The 22968-nt window shown below is 37.2% G+C and overlaps 1 protein-coding gene across 1 annotated transcript in view; it reads right to left on the bottom strand.

The window, feature by feature from the left end:
• LOC134540870 (DNA-directed RNA polymerase II subunit RPB2) overlaps positions 1 to 22745 on the bottom strand; it is a 41888-nt gene extending 19143 nt beyond the window's left edge. The window contains exons 1-10 of the mRNA XM_063383891.1: positions 22568 to 22745; positions 20208 to 20431; positions 18156 to 18360; positions 15671 to 15798; positions 13146 to 13304; positions 11109 to 11273; positions 10171 to 10367; positions 8278 to 8397; positions 5024 to 5210; positions 767 to 1081 (exon numbers count right to left, since the gene is read on the bottom strand). Of these exons, the coding sequence (XP_063239961.1) occupies positions 767 to 1081; positions 5024 to 5210; positions 8278 to 8397; positions 10171 to 10367; positions 11109 to 11273; positions 13146 to 13304; positions 15671 to 15798; positions 18156 to 18360; positions 20208 to 20431; positions 22568 to 22586 (1719 nt within the window). The 5' untranslated portion in view covers positions 22587 to 22745. The remainder of the gene's footprint in view (positions 1 to 766; positions 1082 to 5023; positions 5211 to 8277; positions 8398 to 10170; positions 10368 to 11108; positions 11274 to 13145; positions 13305 to 15670; positions 15799 to 18155; positions 18361 to 20207; positions 20432 to 22567) is intronic.
• Between the last annotated feature and the right edge of the window lie 223 nt (positions 22746 to 22968).

Here is a 22968-nt window from a genome sequence, read left to right as displayed (position 1 = left end):
ATCAAAGCCTTGCCAGGAGTCAATTCGTAAAACAACTACCAACCAAGATCAAAGACAAACAACCTGCGATTCAAATAGGCCTGTGTGACTATTCGATTTCTTTCATGCAAAGCAAACATCAATTCAAATGTTATATTATTTGTGAAGTCAAAATTAATTGCGAATATTGTTCTTGGTGAAGCTATATTACTCTTATTTTATCAAATACAGAATTGAAATAATACAAACAATCATTCAATGCTTGTAATGTTTGGACTATTAAGTGATTAACAAATTGGCCCTATGTATAACTTCATTCAATAAAAAAATTTATAAAATAACCATGCATTATATTAATATTGAGCATTTATTAAATCAAACACGAGTGCAACCTTTCGAATTTTTTAAAGTAACCGGCTTTATTCAAGCAAAACATATATAAAAACAAAAAAAAAAATTTCATGAGAGAATCTTAAGCTTAATAATATGTTTTGAAGCTTTGCAACCAAAGCAAAACTTCACATCATACGCGAAGCTTTGCATCACAACCAAAGCTTCAAATAAAACTAATGGCAAATATCCTGGTGAAGTCAAATTGAATATTAAAAAGAGCTTCGATTGAGCCTTAATGATGCAATGCATACGCAAATGGCTTGGAAAACGTAAAGCTTTGATTTCTTTCCTAAAGAGCTTCAAACTGAGCCTTAACGATGCTAACGCACACGCAAATGGCTTGGAAAACGTAGAGCTAAAGGGGCGGCGTGGGGCGGAGGACAGGCGGACAGACCCAGCAGCCGTTGACGAATATCTTGGTGGCGTCGGCGATGGCGGACGGGGCGATCTCCTCCAGGTTCTCCATGCTCCACTCCTCCAGGAACTCCAGGATGGGGGAGGGCTGTGAGCCCACCGAGATGTAGGCCATGAGCGCGAGGTTCTTCACCAGGCCGACGGCCGCCCCCTCGGGCGTCTCCGCGGGGCAGATCATCCCCCACAGAGTGTTGTGCAGCTGCCGCGGCTTGGCCAGCTTGCCGTCGCGCCCGATGGGGGAGTTCACCCGCCGCAGGTGGGACAGCGTCGAGGCGAACGTCAGGCGGTTCAGCACCTGCAGCGCCAATCACCACCACTCACTTCGTTGAGTTGGAACAGGTGGTAACACCAGGGGTGTAGCCAGGGGGGTGGGGGGGAAATTAGGAGTTCAAACCCCCGCCCCCCTAGCAACAAATCTTTAGTTAATTTTTAATTTCTTATTCATCACTCAAACAAATTTCATATTAAAATTAATAAAATTTTTACCATTACAATATTTAAATTTAAGTACCTACCGAAAACTGCCAAAAATAGCACTATTTTACACCTTAAAATCCAAATTTTTTTCCCGTGGGAGGACCCCCCCGGACCCCCCCCCCCCCCGCTTTAATACAGTGGGTTGGGGGGGAGGGGGGGGCACCATGCTTCTTAACACACACCCCATACACAAATCCTGGCTACGCCACTGGGCAACACTGGTAACATTCAAGTATCTAGGAAGTGCATTCGAGGAACGGGGGTAAAAACAAGGAGTACAACAAGGAGATGCCTTTAAAATTATGACTTGGTAAAATATGTAATTTTGGTTAAACATTTTTGACAAAAAAAATATACTTTCTCATGGGAAACATAACGAAATTGGGAATTATTTAAAGTTAAATATTTTTAACAATTCCATTCTATTTGAAAGGAAAAATGTATTTTTTATTGTGTAGGCCCTAAACTAATGATTAAAAATCACTCATTCTTGGAGGCAGGTCATATTCATGGACCGCGATAAATAAGGCTAACTATGTATATTTAATTTTAGGATAACGGCAAAATTAAAATAAAAAGCCTTATTTGTGAAATAGTGATGAAATTAGCTCAATTAATAATATTAATTGAAGTTATTCACTTGTTTTGGTTATTTATGATGGCCGAGTACACATTCTGCAATATTTCAAAAATATTTACATCAAATTTTGCAACATCTAGATAAATGCAGCAAGTAAGCTACTACTGTATTAACATGTTGGTAGATCTATCACAACTATCAATTTAAACATAGTTTTAACTACTGCGTTCACATTTTGTCATAGCACAACTGTTCCCATGTTTTTTTGATGATGTCCGTGGTCAAAGCCAATTTTGTTTATTTTTTTCCGATACTTGTACATCATACAAAACGAACAAATAGCAGTTTAAGATGTCGAAAATTTGTATTTTTAATGAAAGACGAGAATCATTCCGCTACTGTTTCCAGACAGCACGGGAATAACTTTGATTGATTGGTATGTGCTGAATAAAGTGCTTGTTTTACGATTGTGCCTGACAAATATTTTTTAAACAACCATTAATAGTTTGAGTTTGAACTGCTAAAATGGTATGTTTTCGATGATATGCACATGTTGAATCAAGTAAGAGTTCGTGCTTTATTTTAAATATTTTGTTTTTTCGTATAATCATCGCACCGTTATTTTAGGGCGTCAAAATTTGGAGAGAAAAAAATCTCTCATTAACATTGCATGATGTTTTTGGTTACCCTGTTAGGTTCCGAGCGCTTTGTGTACGTAGTTTTCCTGTATAAAACAATGTATTTCAAAGTTGAAAATAGAGCTGGGCCGATCACCTATTTTGCCGATCATGCCGATGCCGATCATCTGCTGCCGATCTTGCCGATCTTCTGAGCCGATTAGAGCCTTTCAAGTACCTCTGATTACACGTTGCTTTTGACGGATCACTATAAACGGTGAAATATTCCCAGACAAAACTACTTTTCATTGACATGATTACTTATAAATCACCACACACACGTACACACAATTAACTGCGTTAAAATGTAATAAGGTCAAACCAAATCTTAAACCTAATCACAACTCCGTCATTCTGTAATCCGTGTGTGCCGGTAGACGTCAGCGATGATAATTTTATTCCCCCCAGTGCCGCCAACAAACTTTCAATAATTCCCGATTGTAAGTTAATTTTTGAATACGAAATACAGTAGAACCTCGTTAATTCGTAATGGTCGGGACCAAGATAATCACGGATTACCGAATTTCACGGACTAGCGATTATAAGCCCGGAAGGTCTTTTCAAGCTTCTTAGACACCAGCGTGCAGCTGGGTTAAGGCCAAGGTCATGTGATGTAACATCTCCCGAGGCTTACTGCGCCTTGGCAGCAGATGGATAAAAATAGTAAACTCCCCATTATTCATGTTAATTGGGACCCGCCGATGCCCGGATAATTGAAATTCTGTAAAAAAAAATAATACTAATAATAAACCCGGATAATCCGTTCACGGTAAGGGTCGTCTTCGAATTAGTGTCTCGGCTTAAAAAAACACCGCACTGCCTAGCCATTAGTTCACGGTCATTTACAACAGCCGAAGAGAGAAAGATAAGATCGTGCTGACCTTGCACACATAAATATTGGGTAGCCCCCCACCCCCCTCCCTTCATTCGACCAGCCGAATGCCAGCCAGACACGTCACTCGCCAGGCGCCTGCTGTGCGTTGGCGGGCGGAAAGTAACTCAGCAGCACGTGAAACAACATTCAAACAAACGGGAGACGGGAAGCAGAAGTCAGGACATCCCCTCAAGTTTAAAGAGTGACAAATGTGACAGCTGAAAGGGGGGCGACACAAAGGGTCGGTACAAACAGCGTAGCAGAGTTTGACGGCCCACGCGATGGCTTGCAGTGTTTGCCGGCCACCGGCCCGCGTGACGTAAATTTTAAGCTCTGACAATTTTAGATTCTCTTTTTTTTCTGCACTTTTAAATCGTCCCGGATTATCCGATTCCCGAATTAGCGCGTCACGGATTAACAAGGTTCTACTGTACCACTAAATGGGGAACAAAACTCTTCATCAACCAGGTTTTTATACAAAAGAAAAATAAGCTCTATTTCCCGCTAAACAGGGTAAGAATATTAATTTCGCTAAACAAAACTTTCAATAGGCCATATTTAGCGAGAAAAAACTAAATAGATGAATTCCCGAAGAGGTAGACTAACCACAAGACTACTAGCGCTATTAATCTGTACGATTTCCGTCGCGCGACGCGCGTCACTCTAATCTCTGGCGTCACATAACCGTAAATGGTAAACAAATACATAGTTTTCGGTTCGTAAATGATAAATAACTTTGCAAATAGTATAATGGAAAATTATTTTACCGAAAGTACCGTAAATATACGTGGAAATTGATACTTAGGTATGTAACTGTTCAATGTTTATAAAACATACCCTATTTGTTTACTTAATTGGTATATTTTTTTCGTGTGCGGTTAGTTTTAAATTATTAAATCCTATTATTTTTCGATGAATAATTGAATTTTCTTCCCGAAAAGTACCGTACACAAACATGGAAATTCGTTAGATATAGGTAATTATTCAATGTTATAAGTTTGCAGTAGGATACCAATGATCGGCTCAAATAATCGGCTACGTATTGCCGATCATTATGATCGGCAAAATTAACAAAATCGGCCGATTATTACGATCGGGGATCGGCATCGGCCCAGCTCTAGTTGAAAACTAATATTCATTTGGATAGTACAGCTTACTTATTTAATTAATCAAAATACGAAGTTGCTTGATGTGTAAATTTTCTTTTAAAGATGTTTTCAGATGTATACAGCTTATAAAAACGAAGTCAGTGCTAATTGTATAACGTTTGGTTATGCAGGAACGAAAATACTAAAGGAAATAAAGTAAATTAAAAAAAAAATTCAACACTGATAACCTCTAAACTGATAACCTCTAAAGTTCATACCAGTCCTGTTACCATATCCCAAGATATTGTACTTTTAAAATGAAAATAAATAAAATTACAATATGTATTGGTTCCGGAAACTTAAATTGAGAAACAACCATTTGAAGGGTAGAAGTTTCAACACCATAATTTTTTTTATTATTATTGTACATTATTTTATTTTTGACCCTCGACACATATATTTGGGTTCGAGGGGTACCATCCGGGATTCGGATCCGAGAGAATCGGGACTGCTCCCGAGGCATGATCAAGGGCCGTCTCACCTGGGACACGCCGGCCCTCGCCTGGTGGGCCTTCTTCTGGTCGCCCCAGTTGCCCGTGGCCAGCGAGTAGCGCAGCCCGTCCGTGATGATCTTGGTCTTGATGGCCAGCTCCAGGTTGAAGTCCTTGCCGCGGTCGATGAACTTCTGGGCGTACATGCGCACCTCCTTCATCAGCGTCTTGAACAGCCTGCCGACATTCCACCCCTGGCATCACTTCCCACCAGTGGCATAGCCAGGATTGGTGTATGGGGGGTGTTAAGAAGCATGCCGCCCCCCCCCCCCCTCCCACTATTAAAGCAGATGGTCCAGGGGTCCTACCCCGGGAAAATTTGGATTTTTAGGTGTAAAATAGTGCTATTTTAGCAGTTTTCGATACTTAAATTTAAATATTGTAATGGTAAATTTTTTTTATTAATTTTAATATGAAATTTGTTTGAGTGACGAATAAGAAATTAATTAAAGATTTGGTGCTGGGGGGGGGGGGGGAATCCCTAAACCCCCCCCCCCCCCCCCCCCATCTGGCTACGCCCCTGCTTCCCACACACAACTGCGAGTTGCGAATCTATTATAATCACAGAACACTTTGACAGAAATGTACACTTTATTCAACCAGTATTTTTTTCCTGGGTTGCTGGTAAAATTTTGCGATAAACAAATGGGTGCATGACCACACTGCACATTAGAAGCTAAACTTCGCACTTTAATAAACCCCCTTGAATAATAAAACAATATATTTTGTAGCTAACTTAAGGAATAAATTTAACAAACACGACACAAAAAGCACCTCCTTCATCAGTGTCTTGAACAGCAGACATTCCACAAAAACATACACCTATTCTTTTAATAGTTTGATAATGCCATTTGTTTTCACTATGCAACAATATACAATAAGTGAAAACATTATACTTGTGATAAAAGGAAAATCACAGCCTTCAATGCACTGACGTTTACATCTTTAAAATATTTCCGAACGTTTCGCTTTAAATATGGTAGGTGGAAACGCACGACTGCGAGTTAGGATTCAGCTGTTCAAAAATCTATTTCAATCACAAGACACTTTGCCAGAAATGTACACTTTATTCATCCAGTATTTTTTTCTTGGGTTGCTGGTAAAATTTTGCTATAAACAAATGGGTGCATGACCACACTGCATGTTAGAAGCTAAACTTCGCACTTTAATAAACCCCCTTGAATGATAAAAGAATGTATTTTATAGCTAACTTAAGGAATACATTTAACAAACACGGCAAACAAAAAAACTTGCTAAGAGTCATACAGTTGACCAACTACCTACTTTATTCATTATTCCCGTACCACCCTCCCCAACAACAGGAAACCCGTTACTGAGCGTCGTACTCCTTTGTTTTTCGTTAAGCTCTGGTGTATCATCGTTTCTACTTACCCAACCCGCCTAAATAGGTTTCACTTCAAAAAATTTTCCTAAGCAACACCACACATTTAACACAATATTTTTTTTAACAAAATAGTCAATGTTCCAAAATATACACAAATCACTCTCAGTCCTTTCAACAAAATCATTATTGTCATGAAGTGACATGGTGTAAGTATGAAATACTGAACTCACTAACCTAAGGACCTGAGCAAATCCTGGTCGACCTATCATAATGTTGGTTTCCTATGGTTTCCGAAAATTACTCCAGGCCGGTTTCTATAGCGCATCTCATCCTTAGTTAGCAGCAAGAATTTAAATAGGCAATTACTCTCACTCTATCAATGCACAATTTCGGACACTAGCTCAGTCTTTGTTTCCGTGTGCTCTGATGCCACGCAGCAAAAATGTTTTTGGACACAACTTTGTAATGTAATGACAATTTTTTTAAAAGTATCTGAAAGATTGTATTTTCTAAAGTAAAATTTGGAACGAGGATTTTGAAAATACATATTCTTGCTGTATTTTATCAAGAGCATCATCTGATGTTTTTATAAATCTTTTAATATTAAATATTTTTTTTGCTCTATTTGACTGTAGAGCGTAATTAATGGAAAGCCTCTTATTAATAGCAACCAACTGCTACAAATAGTTTATGTAAATTAATAACTTGTGAATAAAATTGACAATTTTTTGTCATTAACAATGTACCTAATATGCTGTAACGAATACTATCAAAAGATACAATTTTATGGTCTTGGAAGAATCAAAAAATAGTACAATTTAAAAAGTAATAAAACTTATAATAATTAACGACAGTGTACAACAAATATTTTAAATGTTAACAAGCCGAGTGGTGTCAAAATGGCAACCATGGGTGTAATTTGCTCTGCACTGCAACTAAGTGTGAGACACACTATATAGGCCATGGCAGATTCCTTTACAGTATCACTGGTCAAGGTCATGTGTCAACTTTTTAATGACCTTGTGGTCAAAGGCCACTGAGTCCAAACAAATATCCCTATATCTTTTTTTTTTATATATATACTTTTACAGGCCAACAGTAATAATTAAGAAAACAGAATTACATGGCAATACACCGTAATAATTCAGACGACAATTGTTGGAATTACAAGGCAACACATCGTTAATACAGCATGCATAATATAAAAGAAATCATGAAATGGAACTAATTCAATCTGAATCACCCAGGAAATTCACACATGTCTATCCAGAGACATTTTAAGTAAAGCTGGACTCACAATGATCCGTCACATCCATCTGTCAACAAGCCGAGCGATTCTCAATCATCCGTACGTCCATCAAATTTGACTGCTGCCGACAGACCAAAAATCTTAAATACTGGTGAAAATTTATCTCTTACAGATGTATGATATTCACTATCATGAAAGTTAAGCCCTTAATAAAAAAATTCAATTCAATTCAATTTTTTTTCCCTCTGATATTTATTAAAATATTTTGTTGTTAAAAATATGTTCAAACGTATGTTAAAAACATTTAATGGAAGCAACTAAACAAATAAAAATATACTTATAAAACCTTATAAGACAGTAAAGGTTGCCGGCAATAGGTATCTTTCTAACTTTTTGGGAGGATATTTCATCCGTCAATCCATCGAAAGTTAAAGCTTGGTAAGGTTTCGACGGAAGGACGGAATTTTCCAGGCCATCTGATTGGCTGCAGGTCACGTGATTGACGGACGGACGGGTAACAGATGGATGAGACAGATGATTGTGAGTCGAACTCAAGCTCTGATTGCGTGCAGGTGAACAAACCCAAAGGAACTCATAACTGCCCGGGAACGTGGAGAAAGTGCGCAAGGCAAAGAGGGCAAAGGGCTCACCCTCTGAAGAGGAACGCCAGCAAGGGCCCGGCGAGATCCAGGCGCTTGTTGCCGTAGTGATCCCTGTCGTCCAGCTCCCGGCGACCCAGGGACGCCAGCAAGAGACGGTGCACCATGTACCTGGGAGATTACAAGCCATTCATTCCTTACGTACACAGCACAGAGCAACGACGATAAACAGTGGCAACTATATTCTACAACCAATACTCTTATTTTATTTGGAAATCCGGGAAACATTTCGCATTCTCAGCCAGCCTCACACACCACACAGTTCTTTTTACTTTTGTTTGTCATAAATGTCATTTCCTCGCTTTTTCTACTTATTTATAGACAGACTGCTGAATTTTGTTTCATTTCAAATTTTGTCACGAGATATTAGCTATTTGTAAAATGTTGTGAAGTGATTAGAATTACCAAAAACAACTAGTTGCAATTTTTAAAGAACATCTGAAAAAAATCTGGTAGCAAAATCTGTGACAAAACATAAAATGCAAGAGAGCAGTTGTGATGAAGATGCAGTAATAACTGTTTAGTAGGGATGGGTCGGGTCGGTTCTTCGGTTCCTTGGTTCCCCGGTTCTAGGCCCCCGGACCGGAATCGTTTTCGGGTACTGAAAAGATAGGTTTTTTGAAGTTACAGGGTTAAGGTTCATTTTCAGTATTTTCACTAGACTTCAAATTTAAAGCACAACCGTTCGGCATAATTATTGTTAAGACGTGTTACAATGATTTATTTAATGGTGTTTTCCATTACGTATAATTGTATAAATAATAAATAGGTAAATAAAACATTCCGCATACCTAAAACAGACAGACGTTACCGTACGTACATACCTCAGGCCTGACTCAATGCGCTTAAGAAAATGGATGCAATCACAGCCATAACTATGTTCTATATTATATTTAGTGCCGGGATAACTTTATTCTGTATGTAAATGTAGCACAATACAGATAATTGAAAAATTTTCCGAAATTTCCGTCTTGGTCATATTGTTATTTTCATTTATTTACGGTAATATGCCGCTGCTGCACTGCCATGTTTTTGTGAACATAGTGAACAACTTGCCATGGATTACAGAACTTAAAATACGTTTTAACTTATAAACTGTAAAAGTTATTTTACCATTCCAGAATTAAACCATATGGTTTTAAATGTATGTAAAAATTGAAGTAAACAATTAACACCCTTTTAGATGTTAATTCAACATGATACTTATTTTACCGTAATTTTTCAACACATGCGACCAACAATACCGGGAGGTTGGTACACAGCCAGAACTTCGACGTTTTGTTTTGGCTACGGTCATGGACATGCTTTAGGCGATAAATAATTTGTGTTATTGGCACGTAAATTAATAAAGGAAGTAATATTTTCAGCTTTGTGCATGAGGAGTTTGTTTCGTAGCAGTAATATCATCTGTGTGGGAACATTTTGTTCTTGATGCAGATGAGAAGTTTGCTATATGCGATAATTGTGTAATTTTTTTTTATTAAAGATTGATTATCCTCACAACCAATGAGACAGGAACCGGAACTGGAGAAGAACCGAACCGAATTCCAAGAACCAAAATGGAACCGGAACCGAAAAAATTTTCAGAACCGACCCATCTGTACTGTTAAGTAGAAGAAATGACAAAAAATGGAATAACCATTTGTGGACTTTTTTTAAGAAATTCTAATAGTAAATTAGCATTAAAGGATTTTTTAAAATACTTTCATAATTATCTTAACAATAATATCGTACAAAGGATCCCTCAGCACAACACTCAGATAAGAATCTTTCACTTCGACATCCAGCTCCTCAATAATTATATAAAATTCAATATTCAAGATGTTCTAAATAATAATTCTTCATTTAAAGCGTATTATGGACGATAGTTTTACTTTCAATTACCCAAGGAAGTACGCCTTCTTCGTCTCGCAGAAATCAGACACGCCGACGTGAGGCAACATCTCCTTCTGCAGGATTTCCCTCGCGTATTTTATCCTCTTCTCCTTCGTAACCCCGGGTCGCGCTCCTCTCGCACCAATGAAGTTGAGTGCCACATTCTGCTCTTGGATCACAAACGCTTCGTCGAGAGACGGCTTCACCTGTTCAGAAATTTTACACCCGATTACAACCTTGTAGCTTCGCAATGACAACAAGTGCTTAAAATAACGGATACAGGTAACAGCTGCACAGTGACAGTATTACCCAATTAGATTTAGTGAAATGTCTTTCATACGTCATGTTTGAGACCATGGTCTTGCCGGATCAAGAATTTTGCAAGATCATAGATCTATAAAACAGTAATACAGTTTTAATGGGAACACCAAAGAAAAATTATTACATCAAAGCATTTAAATAAATTTTCTTGAATCTTTTTTTTTATATGCAACAGGGCAATGTTTTATGTATAATGAACAAAACTGAACACAAAAATGATACAAAAATGATCTGCAACTAGCAGGTACGTGCTGATTTTTATGTTATAAAACTAAAATTTCTTCAAAGATAATGTCCAAATGATTTAAGTGGACAGTAACCTTTTATTTACATCTATAAACATCTATAAACAAATATGTAAGTTAGCAAAATGTTGCAAGGAACTAAAGTTTTGTGTCTTCCCGCACCGTTAATGTTTATTTTGGAACATTTTGCGACTGAGTGACCATTCTTCAGTTTCATTTCGTTTTATTTTTGTGTTTTTTTGCGATTGTTGTGACCTTTAGATTCACTTTTTTTTAGTTAGTACATTGAGAAACACAACAAGTACTAGTCTGCACAAATATTTTTATTGAAAGAAAAGCATAAACTAAAGAAAGCAACACATTGTCTGTCAGGAGGCTCACCATTTCCATCATTTCTTGGTCGTCAAAATCGTAAATTATGTGCTCAAGGATGTCTCTGTCGGCCACAAAGCCAAGTGCGCGGAACACAATCATGATCGGGATCTCCTGCTTGATGTAGGGCATGATAGCGATGATGCGCTGGCCAATTGCAGACTTCTTGATGCTCTGAAATAAATAAACAGTATGAAAATATTACAACTGAACTGTACGGCAGACATGTTAATACCCTTATCAAATTCACTTATAACTAGAGACAAGAATTTATGGTTTTAATTTTAGTCAAAATTTCGTTAAGCAGAAGATTTCTGTTTAATCGTTTTTATGTTTATAAATACTGTTTTGTAAAAATTACTCCACTAAAATACCATATTTGTATGCTGAATTTTTATTATAAAATAATTTGTAATAAATTGGTCTAAGACAGATACATTAAGAACAATAAAAATAAATTGACTAGCATTTGTGGTTTAAAATAAGATGTGCACAATAAAACAAAATAATTTTTTGATGCCTTTTTGATACAATCTTTAGGCCCAAAATAATGACATTCCGTGCATTTCAAACATTAAAAGAATACTTTTGTTTATGGTTTAGTATAAATGCTATGCTTTCTTTCCAAGTATTTCAAATTTAAGGTTTGACCTTTTCATAATTCAATTTAATTTCTTCTACTCTTGAAGAATGTGAAGTGGTCGAAAAGTGTTTTTGCTGTAATATTTTGCATTTCTCACATTCTAGTTTTTGTTTTACACTGTTTGCCATTACAATATTATGAATATAATTTTCACTGAATTAATGTTATTAATTTCTCATGTATTTTCGATTGCTGGCGTGAGACTGTAATGAGCAAAGGAATGTTTGAGTTCAAGGGTAGCAACCTTTGAATAGTGACAACAAACAAAAAAGAAATCTTACAAATATGACAGCCGCACCCATTTCTTCCAAATATTTTAATATTTTCCATGATTTTATGCAAATTTGATTTTTGTGATAGAGCACAAGTAAAAGAAACTGGATACTATGTCAGATATTTTATAGCTTCCATCTAAATAGCCAGTAAAAAGTAATTTACTAACTTAAAATTTGCAAGACTATGTTATGTTATATTGTTAGGTTCAAATTGATTTAGCAGTCGAGTAGTGATTTTGTTAGCATAACAGGCCTACAACCCCTACCTTGGTAGGCCAAAAATAGCTCCCTAAAAATGTGTGCAACATTCTGTCCCCTTTACATTATAGTTTTTTTGCCCTCACAATATTACGAATTTACTTGCCATTAATAAATATGTATATTACTTACAATGCATCTAATATAGATCAAATACATAATGTCTTTATATTTTCTTGGCTATATTAAAATTAAAATATGGTTCCACTATATGGAATAATATTAATAAACCCTTCAGTGCAAAATAAAAAAATAAAACTAAATAAAAATTATAAACAAAAAAATTACACAGTAGATAATTCAATTTTTCCAAACCGTTCACATTGTGATTTTATTACCCTGTTGCATTTGCCATCAAATACCACGGTTTGTAATTAAGTGTATGTTTAAAACTGTTTTATTAACAATAATGTGCAAGTTTTGCTATTTTTCGTGACTATGCCATATTTTGCATTTTGCCTATGAATTTGCGCGAATTCGCGAATATTTCGCGACCGCGAAAAATTCCCTTCCCTATGTATTACAAAACAAATTTTAGATTAGTTTGACCCCTTTGACATATGAGCCATTAACTTCTAATGATGTAAACATTTATATGAGTTAATGTAAATAATTTAGTTGTGTACTCAAATTTGATAAATATGAATTTATACATTTTATATGTATTGAAAGCTGAAAAAAAAATGTTGCAAATAGAATTTGAATTATTTAATATTGAGTTAACTAGGTGAGTAGGTATCGAGTATTGAGAATCGAAGGATTTTTTTAAGGAATCCCTAATCGGGTATCGGAATCGAAAATTTTGGAATCGTTCCATCCCTACTTCCGAGCTGTTCGTAGGCATGCTAGCGGGCGAAGGGGGAGTCCTACCTGGCCGCCCCTCGCCATCATGTTGACCCAGAGGGTGGAGGTGGGGCGCGAAGAGTGCTCCAGGCAGGAGCGGATCTCCGCCTTGTAGGCGTACTTGCCGTCCTTCATGCTGAACACGTACACGGTGTTTGTGGCCATCTTCTCCTGCGCGATCAGCACCTGCGGGCAGCGCGCCGGTACCCTTCAGGCCCTCGGCACTGACACGGCACGTCCGGCCGTTGCACACAGGGAGGGAGAGCAGGGTCATCAAGGTCATCGCCAACTCACAACACTGTTCCGCAACGGCCCGCTGAAAAGAATCTTTCAAACCACGGAGCTAGGAATTGTCAGGAGACGTTACGCTGCGATGCGGGCGAAGGCACTTTTTAACCTCACTACCGCCATGTCGTCCCGCTCAAATCAGCGCCAGAATGGAGCTCGGTAACGCCTGATAATAAGCATGAATCAGAATATATGTCGTTAAAAATAAAATGTACAAAATAAAAAATTTATAAAAATGTAAAAAAATTTATAAAAAAATAAGTGTGAATGGAGTCCACGCATGACAAGTAAAACTTCTTGCTTATTATATTGCTAGGTATAATAAACACAATCCTCTTTTGCTGAGGTTGCTAAATTACGCTATTGCGCAAGTATGCAAATATGTAAGTGTAAAGTATGCAAGTGTGCAGGAATGTGAGTGTGCAAGAATGCTGCATTATTTATAGCTCTCCCGTGGTGTCTCCACCTCTACCGGTTCCCCCACAATGTACCTAACTATTTACCTCATGTGATCGGAATTTTCATACGCCAGAAAATTTTAGCTTCCTTGGAAAAAGAAGTTTCACTTCAAAAAGTAATTTAAAACTGCTTTCAATGCAAAACACATGTCGCTGATGTTTTGGGCTCCTAACCAATTTGGAGCAACAATTCGCTGAAGGGAAAAAAAAAAAACAATGTCACACAATTACCATGTAATCATGCAGATGTGAACACATCCTTCTTTCAACAAAGAAATATCAGGCGAACTGTTGTGATTCACAGTCTTTGTTTGTTTGAACGTACATAGAATAAGTTTGTCAGCAGACGCAGTTCATTTGCCACAAAATTCTCACAGAAATATTAAAAAATTTAATTTATAATTCTGTATCCTTTATTTTTTTTTTACGTTAATTGTCCTAATATTTTACATCTTTTTATATTTTTGTAAACACTACTAAGAGAAATGTTTTTCTTCACTTCATCATATGTCACATATCGTATTTATTGGTTGCTCTCCAGAAATGACAAGGCATTATATTACTTTTAAAATAATATTAATTCATTTGCGTCCGGTGCTCCGATGAGTTGTAAAAAATGACATCTGGCCCTCAACAGAAGTGAATCTGGGCACCACTGGCTGATTTAGGCAATTCCTGGCTCAATCTAACACTGTGCAAGATGTTTTTATGCAACCAATTACCTGCATGCTGGAACGTTCCTATGCAAGTAAATTTTGGGGCTTAAAGCTTGGACAAACAAACAATGAGATTTATTTTCATTTAATTACTATGAATTATTAAAAGCTCCAGCTATCCGGGCACACATACGGTGTGTGGAGCTTCAGGAAAAACAACGCAATTCTAAAAGTACTCACTATATCTGAGGGGGTCTGCTTACAAAAAGCACTTAAGAAATAGTTGAGGGCCGATAAGAAGATTTGTTTTTGGGTTAGGTTTTTAAAATATATTTTTAGATTTCATGGAGGATGGTTGAACGGTTTAGAAGTTAATACACAGCAGCGCCATTTAACGGCGAGTTACAAAAAATGGATAGCATAAAAACCTTCTCCATTAAAAAACACTTCGATGTTCCAACTTTCATTGCGATCTGTCTAACGGTGTCGGAGTTTATTGACGTCATACCTACATACCAACATTCTATATAAAGCATGGAATTTTGAGAAATACAGTTGTATTACATACTTCAAAATACACACTTGATAACCTGGCGTCTTGGAGCTGTCAACGTGGGAATGAAGGAAGTGAAGGGTAAGCAGAACGGGAGGGAAAGTAGGGAAAGGGAACATGTATTATGTAGAGGGAGGTAAAAAAAAATCCTTGGCACAGCATTTTTCTTCAATGCCATACCATTCAAAACATGTTGACCATTCAGTGCTCAGCAACTGATACATACATAGATGCATGCATGCATGCATGCATGCATGAGTGTCATTACGATGAAAGATGATTTTATAACAGTTTGAAGTGTAACTGGTCCAAGCCAAGTCGATAGTCTCTGGTGCCGTAGGACTCTGCCTACTATTTGGCTCTGCGGATCCATTCCGAGAATTGTGTTTCCATCTATGGAGCCCAGCTTGCAAGACGTTTGGCCTGAAATATAGTGTGTAGTTTACACACTCAAAAAAAAAATAGTTTTAGTCTCATATATCACACAACTTACACCTTCCCAGCAGAGCCAGGAAAACAACTTTCATAATCCCTGGTATCCAGGTTTGCTCCCTGACAGTGGAAACGACAAGCACGTATCGGCAGCAGAACTTTTACCTTCTCCGAGCCGTTGATTATGAAGTACCCTCCCGGGTCCAACGGACACTCGTTCAACTCCGTGAGATCTCGGTCCGTCAGGCCGTTCAGCAGGCAATACGTGGACCGCAACATGATGGGGATCTTGCCTTCAGGGATCAAAACAAAAGAGGAATTTGTAAAATGGTACATAAAATACAGTAACCACATATTTGTTTGCAACTGTTTTCAAATGGTTTATAACTACTTTCACAAACGTAGGTCTTTCCTAGGGAACCAACACATATGTACCACCAAATTGCTGTTTGTGACATCTGAAAACAAAAAAAAATCATTTTATAAAACCTCACCGTTTTTGTGCATTACAAAATTTTTCAAACCTATGTAATTCATATAGCTTGGAAAAATAAATAATCTAAACAACACAGCCTTAATACTGGTAAGTTATTTGAATACAAGCAAAGTATTCTTAAATAAAAGTTAAAAATATAAGTTACAGCGTACACTTTAATACATCATAGGTACTGGTAAACAATTAATGTACTTTTAATATCAAATATTCTATCAGCTAAAATCATGCATAATATTGACTATATACCAAAAAAATCTGGCTATTAGATGAAAAAATTAAAAAAAAAAATTTCCAAGGTAAACTTTACATAACCTGTTTTCATGCCAGAGGTTTTTTATATCACCATTGTAATGCAACCAGCAAATAGGCCTGTGTGAGTATCTGTTTTCCAGTTCACATTTAGTTAGAATACAAACACAAAAATATCCTTAACTACGAGTATAAAAATTGAGTAGCAACAGTGAGAAAAGGTTTAAAAACATTTTTTATAATGGTCAAAAGTAATGTTTAAACATAAACTTGTGCATACTTCCATGCAATGGAAATATATATAATTTTTCACATTAAATGTTATAAAACTAAACAACTACATAAGACTTTGTTTTGCATTTATGAAGAAAATTTCCAGAGATTGTCCCATTATCTAAACTTCAACCCTTCTGCTGTCCGCTGTTCACACGTTGAAATGTAGTAATGCTTATTATATCAGGCCCATTAATAAAACTGAAACTGTGTAAGTAGACATTTATATTGTGTTGTAAGACCTCCTCCTCCTTAATATCAATACTTACACCAGCTTCAAAAACATCTGCACATACAATGAAATGTCTTTATTTTAACGTATAAGTATGTTTTCGAAAGTTTGATTAAATATGAATGCACCCGTCCCTTGTGGTAACGCTGCTCAGTATACACGGTTATGAAGTAACAATGCTAATGAATCAGGGCAAGCATCTTTATTCAAAGCAGCGCTCTATTTCATCCACTTGAATCTTTTTTTTTCCCCGAGCATGCACAATCGAAAACAGTATTTGTGTGTAACATTACACACAATGCAACAAATTAATAATATGATGAATAAAAAAAAGACAGCTTACCTTTCCTTCTTTATCCAATTCCTTGAGCTCAATAGAAAATGGTTTAATGATTTTTTACTATGGAGAACTATCTCAGAACTCGGAGCGTCCCGCCAATGTCAATCAAGTCCACAGCAGCTCTGGTGAAACGAGCCAGAAACTGCCATGGCATGTTCACCACACGCCTACCAGAATGCGCTAGTAGCAATTCATGACAGACACGTTTCTAGTAAACAACAGTAGCTAAAAGGTTAAACAATCTTTCTTGTTAATAGAAAACAGAAAGTTTGTGTTTCTTTAATTTTACTGTATAGTGAAACAGGATTTCCTTATAAAATACATACAATATTATTTGTAATCCAGAAATGTTGCCAGCGCTTACTTAGAAAGGAAATGTTATGCCCAAGGCCTGTTATTTAATCAAATCAGTCCGTTAGATTTTTTAGGATGTTTATTCTCAAATTGAAACTCTAACGTTCATGACAATGCATATTTTAAAATCTATTTCGAGACATAATTAATACCATAAATTGATTTAAACAGGAGCAGTACTTTAATTGAAGTGGTAGTCAAAAAACCATCTTGGTTGGTGTAGAAACAAATTATTTTGATTAGGGTATTCTCTTATGAAGAAAAAAAAGAAAGAAGTATTTGATAAACGCTGTTTTGATTATCATTTTAATTATGGAGTTACTTTGAGGGGTGGGTTTAATCAATTATTAGTTTTGATATTTCACATTTTGAGTTAGGGAGTTACTTTGAGAGGTGGGTTTAATCACCTAGTTTTGATATTTGACATTTTCAATCAGGGGTGGGTTTAATCAATTATTGGTATTGATATTTAACATTTTCAATTAGGGGTGGGTTTAATCAACTATTGGTTCTGATATTTGACATTTTCAATTAGGGGTGGGTTTAATCAATTATTGGTATTGATATTTAACATTTTCAATTAGGGGTGGGTTTAATCAACTATTGGTTCTGATATTTGACATTTTCAATGAGGGGTGTGTTTAATCAATTATTGGTTTTGGTATTTGACATTTTGAATTCTCGGAAAGGCCTGAAGGCCACTCACCTATGAAGGTTTTCTGATGCTGTGACTCGATGGGTTCCTCGCCGTCCCTGATGATGGTCTTGGTGATGTCGACGTACAGCGGCGCGGAGTACGTGAGGTTGCGCAGGCGAGCCTCGTTGGGCATCATGGGCGACGGGGCGCCGTCCTTCTCCCAGTGGGTCGGCTTCGACAGGTAGATCTGCTCGAACTTCAGCAGGTAGCGGGGCTGGAACACACACAGAGCTGCAGCAGCTGCGGCAGGTTCGTGGCCGACCAGAGCCGGCTCCGAAAAAGACTTGTCGAAAGAGGTGTAGCAATGACTTCAACGTGGCAGGCAAAGTCGAGCCTAAAAGTCTCGTCAGCAGCTGTCACTACAGACAGAGTCACAGAACAATGATTCTGGGAAAAGTATCGGCCAGGGCCTATAGTAAAGAATCAAAATTTCCCACAATTTTACATCAGGAAATTTCCCTGATTATTCCCTGTTTTTTTCTTTCCAGCCAAATATTTTTTTTCCTCGCCTGTACCATTAACGAATCTCGCAAGATAGCATGAAAATATTAAACTACAAGTAATTATCAGCATATTTCAACAACACATACCCAGGGACGTAACTAGAGGGAGCAGATGAGATATTTGGGGGAGGGGGAAGGGCACTAAACTGTCGGAGTAATTTTACTATCTACTATATTTACTTGCATATTATAGTGTAAGAACACAAAAAAAAAAATTGTTGGAGTGTAATAGATGAACACAATTATTTGTATTTAAAGATACATACATGTATCATCAATAGTCAAATATTTAAAAACTGGTATTTTTCACGCACAATCCAACTTGTTATGTATAAGAAATGAAATGACTTCAAATAAAACTATTTATTTTAACATCTAAGATGAATCAAAATTTTTTTTGGAATATTGGAATTAACAGGCATGTGGCAGCAATAAACACAATTTTCGCTTTTTTTTTTCTTCTCTCCATCAATGCTATGCCTATGCATCCAACGCTGTCAATTTATGATTAAAATACTGACTGATTTCCACAATTCAAAAGAACACATTAGTATTGAAAATATCTAATCCAGTTTGGTAACTAACATTTAGTCAAATTCCCTGTATTTACATGGATCTGAAGACACCTTTATCAAATTACATCTCACACGTAAGTTTAGGAGAAATTCCCATGTGGTGTATTGTGCTATGAAAATCACTCCTCCATATATAGTTACACCTGCTTCAAAAACATCTGCACTTAAAATAAAATAGTCTTTATTTTTAAGTATAAGTACATATTTATTATTTCATTCAATACAAATACACCCGTCCCTTGTGGTAACATTACTCAGCATGCACGGTTATGAAGAAACAATATCCAATGGAATCAGAGCACTGTCAGGTCCAGTGACATAGTTATAACACATTCAAAGGAGGAAGCACAAGGTATGTTCGTATTTTGTTTGGACATTCAACTATTTAATCATCTTTTTCATTGCAACAACTAAAACATCCTACCTATGTACCTACTTCATTTCAACTTACATTGTCAACCTTTATTATTTACCTTCTGATTTAAGTTTCATTTTCAAACTTTTTTTATAGTACCCAAAAAAAGTACCATTTAGTAAAAATAATTGTATATTATATTGGTGATTAATATTTATCATTTTTTTTTTACACTTGTCTACCTGGACAGAGTTTTATAAGAAACCACACGATTTGAAAAAAAAAAGCTTAAGTTTTCAAAGTGGTGTCTGTTTAAAAAAAAAAGCATTTAAATATACGCTGAGGGCATTTCGGTTTTAAATTATATTATTCTAGAAGAGAGAAAAGTGCTAAAACACGTGTTTTTCAGTGTGATTTTTAGATATGAAACACACAGTAAAGTTTCAAGGGACTTGCATTACATATTAACTTTCATTCTTGTCCAGCATATGAAGGCTATCATAATTGCCCTACGCACCACGAGGAGACTGCGTACCAGTCCACAGTCTTGCGCTAGAAGCCAAAGTGAGTGCCACGCGTCATCACTGGCGCTGATACCCCCCCGACTAGGCTCGGACGCCACACTCACGGGGTTCTCGATCTCGCCCGAGGTGTGCTGGGCCTCCGCCTGCAGGTCGATCTGCGGGGAGTCCTCGACGATGCGCTGCACCGACATCTGGATGAACTCGTCGAAGGAGTCCAGCTGCTGCCGCACCAGGCCCTTCTCGTCGAAGTAGGCGTTGATGACGATCCAGCACGCCTCCTGCCACAGCTCGTTCGAGATCTCCTCCCCGTCGTCCTCCTCGAACTGGTCTGCGGGCCCACCGGCACAGCACAGGTGCCAACTCCGAACAAAGGTAACTAGTAACGAGCGGAACGTCAGGGAAAAGTCCAGAGATCAGGAAACGATACAAATGCAGCATTAGCAACGTGCAGCTGTTTCCCCCCCCCCCCCCCCAACACAATTTGTTTCTGATTTTCACATACCAATATGACAGAACTTTGTTCATATTTGTATCAGCTGTTCCAGCCTGCCTTTATTAACGACTGTAGTTAAGCCGTTCGGAAGAAAATTAGATCAAAATATTACTGGTTAAATATGTTTCGATATGTTAAAAGTCCAAAACAAATCCTCGTAATACAGACATAATGACGTGAGAATACAATTTATTCTCCGATTCAGGTGCAGATGATACATTTGCTAACAAACGGCTGCCATATTGATACGTGAAGTGGACTGAAACCCCCCTCCCTTATTGGCTTTACCCTCCTTGCCAAGAATCACACCCTATGCTCCATCTGCATATTTCCCTAATCTCTGGAAAAGTCAGGGAAGAAGGAAATGGGTCAGGGAATTTAGTTGACCTCCTGGAAAAGTCAAGGAAATTCACCACCGGTGAAATTTTCAGGGTAAAACTTCATGCTCAGCTCAGCCATTGCCCAGATATTTCCGATGTTTTTTTTTTCATAGTCATACACTGTTTGAATTTTCATTTTGGTTACATTACTCTCAGCCAGCTATGGGAATGCTGGAGGCTGTGTTTTCATTATTTATTTCACAAAGTCGCAAAACAGGTAAATTACTTAATAAAAATTGGTCAGGGATATTGGAAATTTTGGCCTTGGAAACACAGGAAAAAGTAAGGGCAATAATGTTTGCAGGCTTTCACGGCCATTGTCTGAAGTAGCTCGGCTTCTGGGTTGTAGCCGTGTCTTTGGCGAATAATTAACCAACGTTTCGGTCGACATTTCAGTCTCCATCATCAGGGAGCAGTTGGTACCTTTTTAGGAAGCCTATTAGAACTAATTTGGTTTAATTAACAAAATAAATTTTATTGGCATGTTGAAACAATACCAACATTTTACTTAGTATTTGCATTAACTTCCCGAACCAATGACTCAACATCCTTCCTAAGTAAAATCTAGATAAGCGTAATACTTGTTATATTATCTCCAACTATAAAGTTGTTATAATTTATTTTATGCATAGAAAAGTTTGCCACCATTAAAGAGGGATCCACAGCAAACAAAATTAAATAAGTCCTTAAGAAAAAAGAATAAAGCAGAGGACATGAAACAACTGAATAGAATTGCTGTCTGCTCTGCTTCAGGGTTGAGGGATCTGGAGCAAGCTGTATAAAAACTTGTAAGGCAGGTTTGCTAGGAGAGTAGGGACCATAGAGCATACTGAAAAAAGATTTTGGGTATGATAAAAAATAACAGAAGACATGCTTTTCTTTCAAGTTTTGGGTACATCTGCAATTAGCAATTAAGCTAGAACTGTGAGATGGGTGGGGAATCACAGAGTGGGATCACATAGGTGTTACGGGCTCGTTCTATTGTTTGCATACGCTTGCGATTGGGCTTCCTGAAGTCCACAGCTAGCATCTATCCACAAACCCATTCCACTCTCGTCCTGTCCTCAACAGGAATACTTGCTTCCCTCTTTCCGTTCATCTCCTCTCCCTCTGGCTCTTTATCTCATGAACCCTCCTCCCTCTATAAACCCCCCCCCCCCCCAATTCTATCCAACCTATTTCCCTGTTTTCCCCAGCCTCCCCATTAATCATCAACAGTTTCACCACTCTTTCTACTTTCATTCTCCTTTGCAGTGTGTCCCACCCTAGCTCCTTTATTATAACAAGTTACAGGGAAAATCGTTGGTTTTAAAACTAATTGTATGGCTAATTAGTAGTCGCTGAATGCTAGATATGGAACTCTAACAAAATCCAACTCTTACGACCACCTTATGGGACAATTTTACAACCACCAAGCAATGCCCAATTGCAAAATGATAATTAAATAAATAACTACTGCTGGTAAAACTCAACTTTTACTTGCATTATATTATTATGTTGTTCTACAAAAAGAAAAGTGTAGTCCGATCTCTATCGAAAAAATCTAGACTATTAAAGAAACCAGCAAAATTAAGACCGAACAAAAATTTACCTTCTTCTAATTCATACATATTTCTGCAGATAACCTGCCCACTGCCTATTAACTGAATTTACTCTCACCAACTAATATTTAATCAACATTAACACTTGCTACAGAACATCCAACCCCTCTACTTCTCTTAATGTTTATAGTTTGAGAGTTCACCAATGAAGTCAAATACAGTGTCACTCTGTTGCTCAATAATACACTGAAGGTAGCACTTGGGTAGCACTAACAAACTAAACGATGCCCTGGCATAAAGCAAGATTTTTACACTACATTATTTTTCTTTGTTTATGTCACGCATGTCAAGAACCTATTTTTAAAATATTTTTTCATAGTTTTCTGGGGACTTTTATTGGCCTTAAAATATATAAACTGGTCTAATGATAACCGTTCCAAGTGGATCGCCT

The sequence above is a fragment of the Bacillus rossius genome, chromosome 17 (genome assembly GCF_032445375.1).
Source record: "Bacillus rossius redtenbacheri isolate Brsri chromosome 17, Brsri_v3, whole genome shotgun sequence".
NCBI lineage: Eukaryota > Metazoa > Arthropoda > Insecta > Phasmatodea > Bacillidae > Bacillus > Bacillus rossius.
Note: the sequence above shows the minus strand (reverse complement) of the source record. Positions and strands in the feature narration are given on the sequence as shown.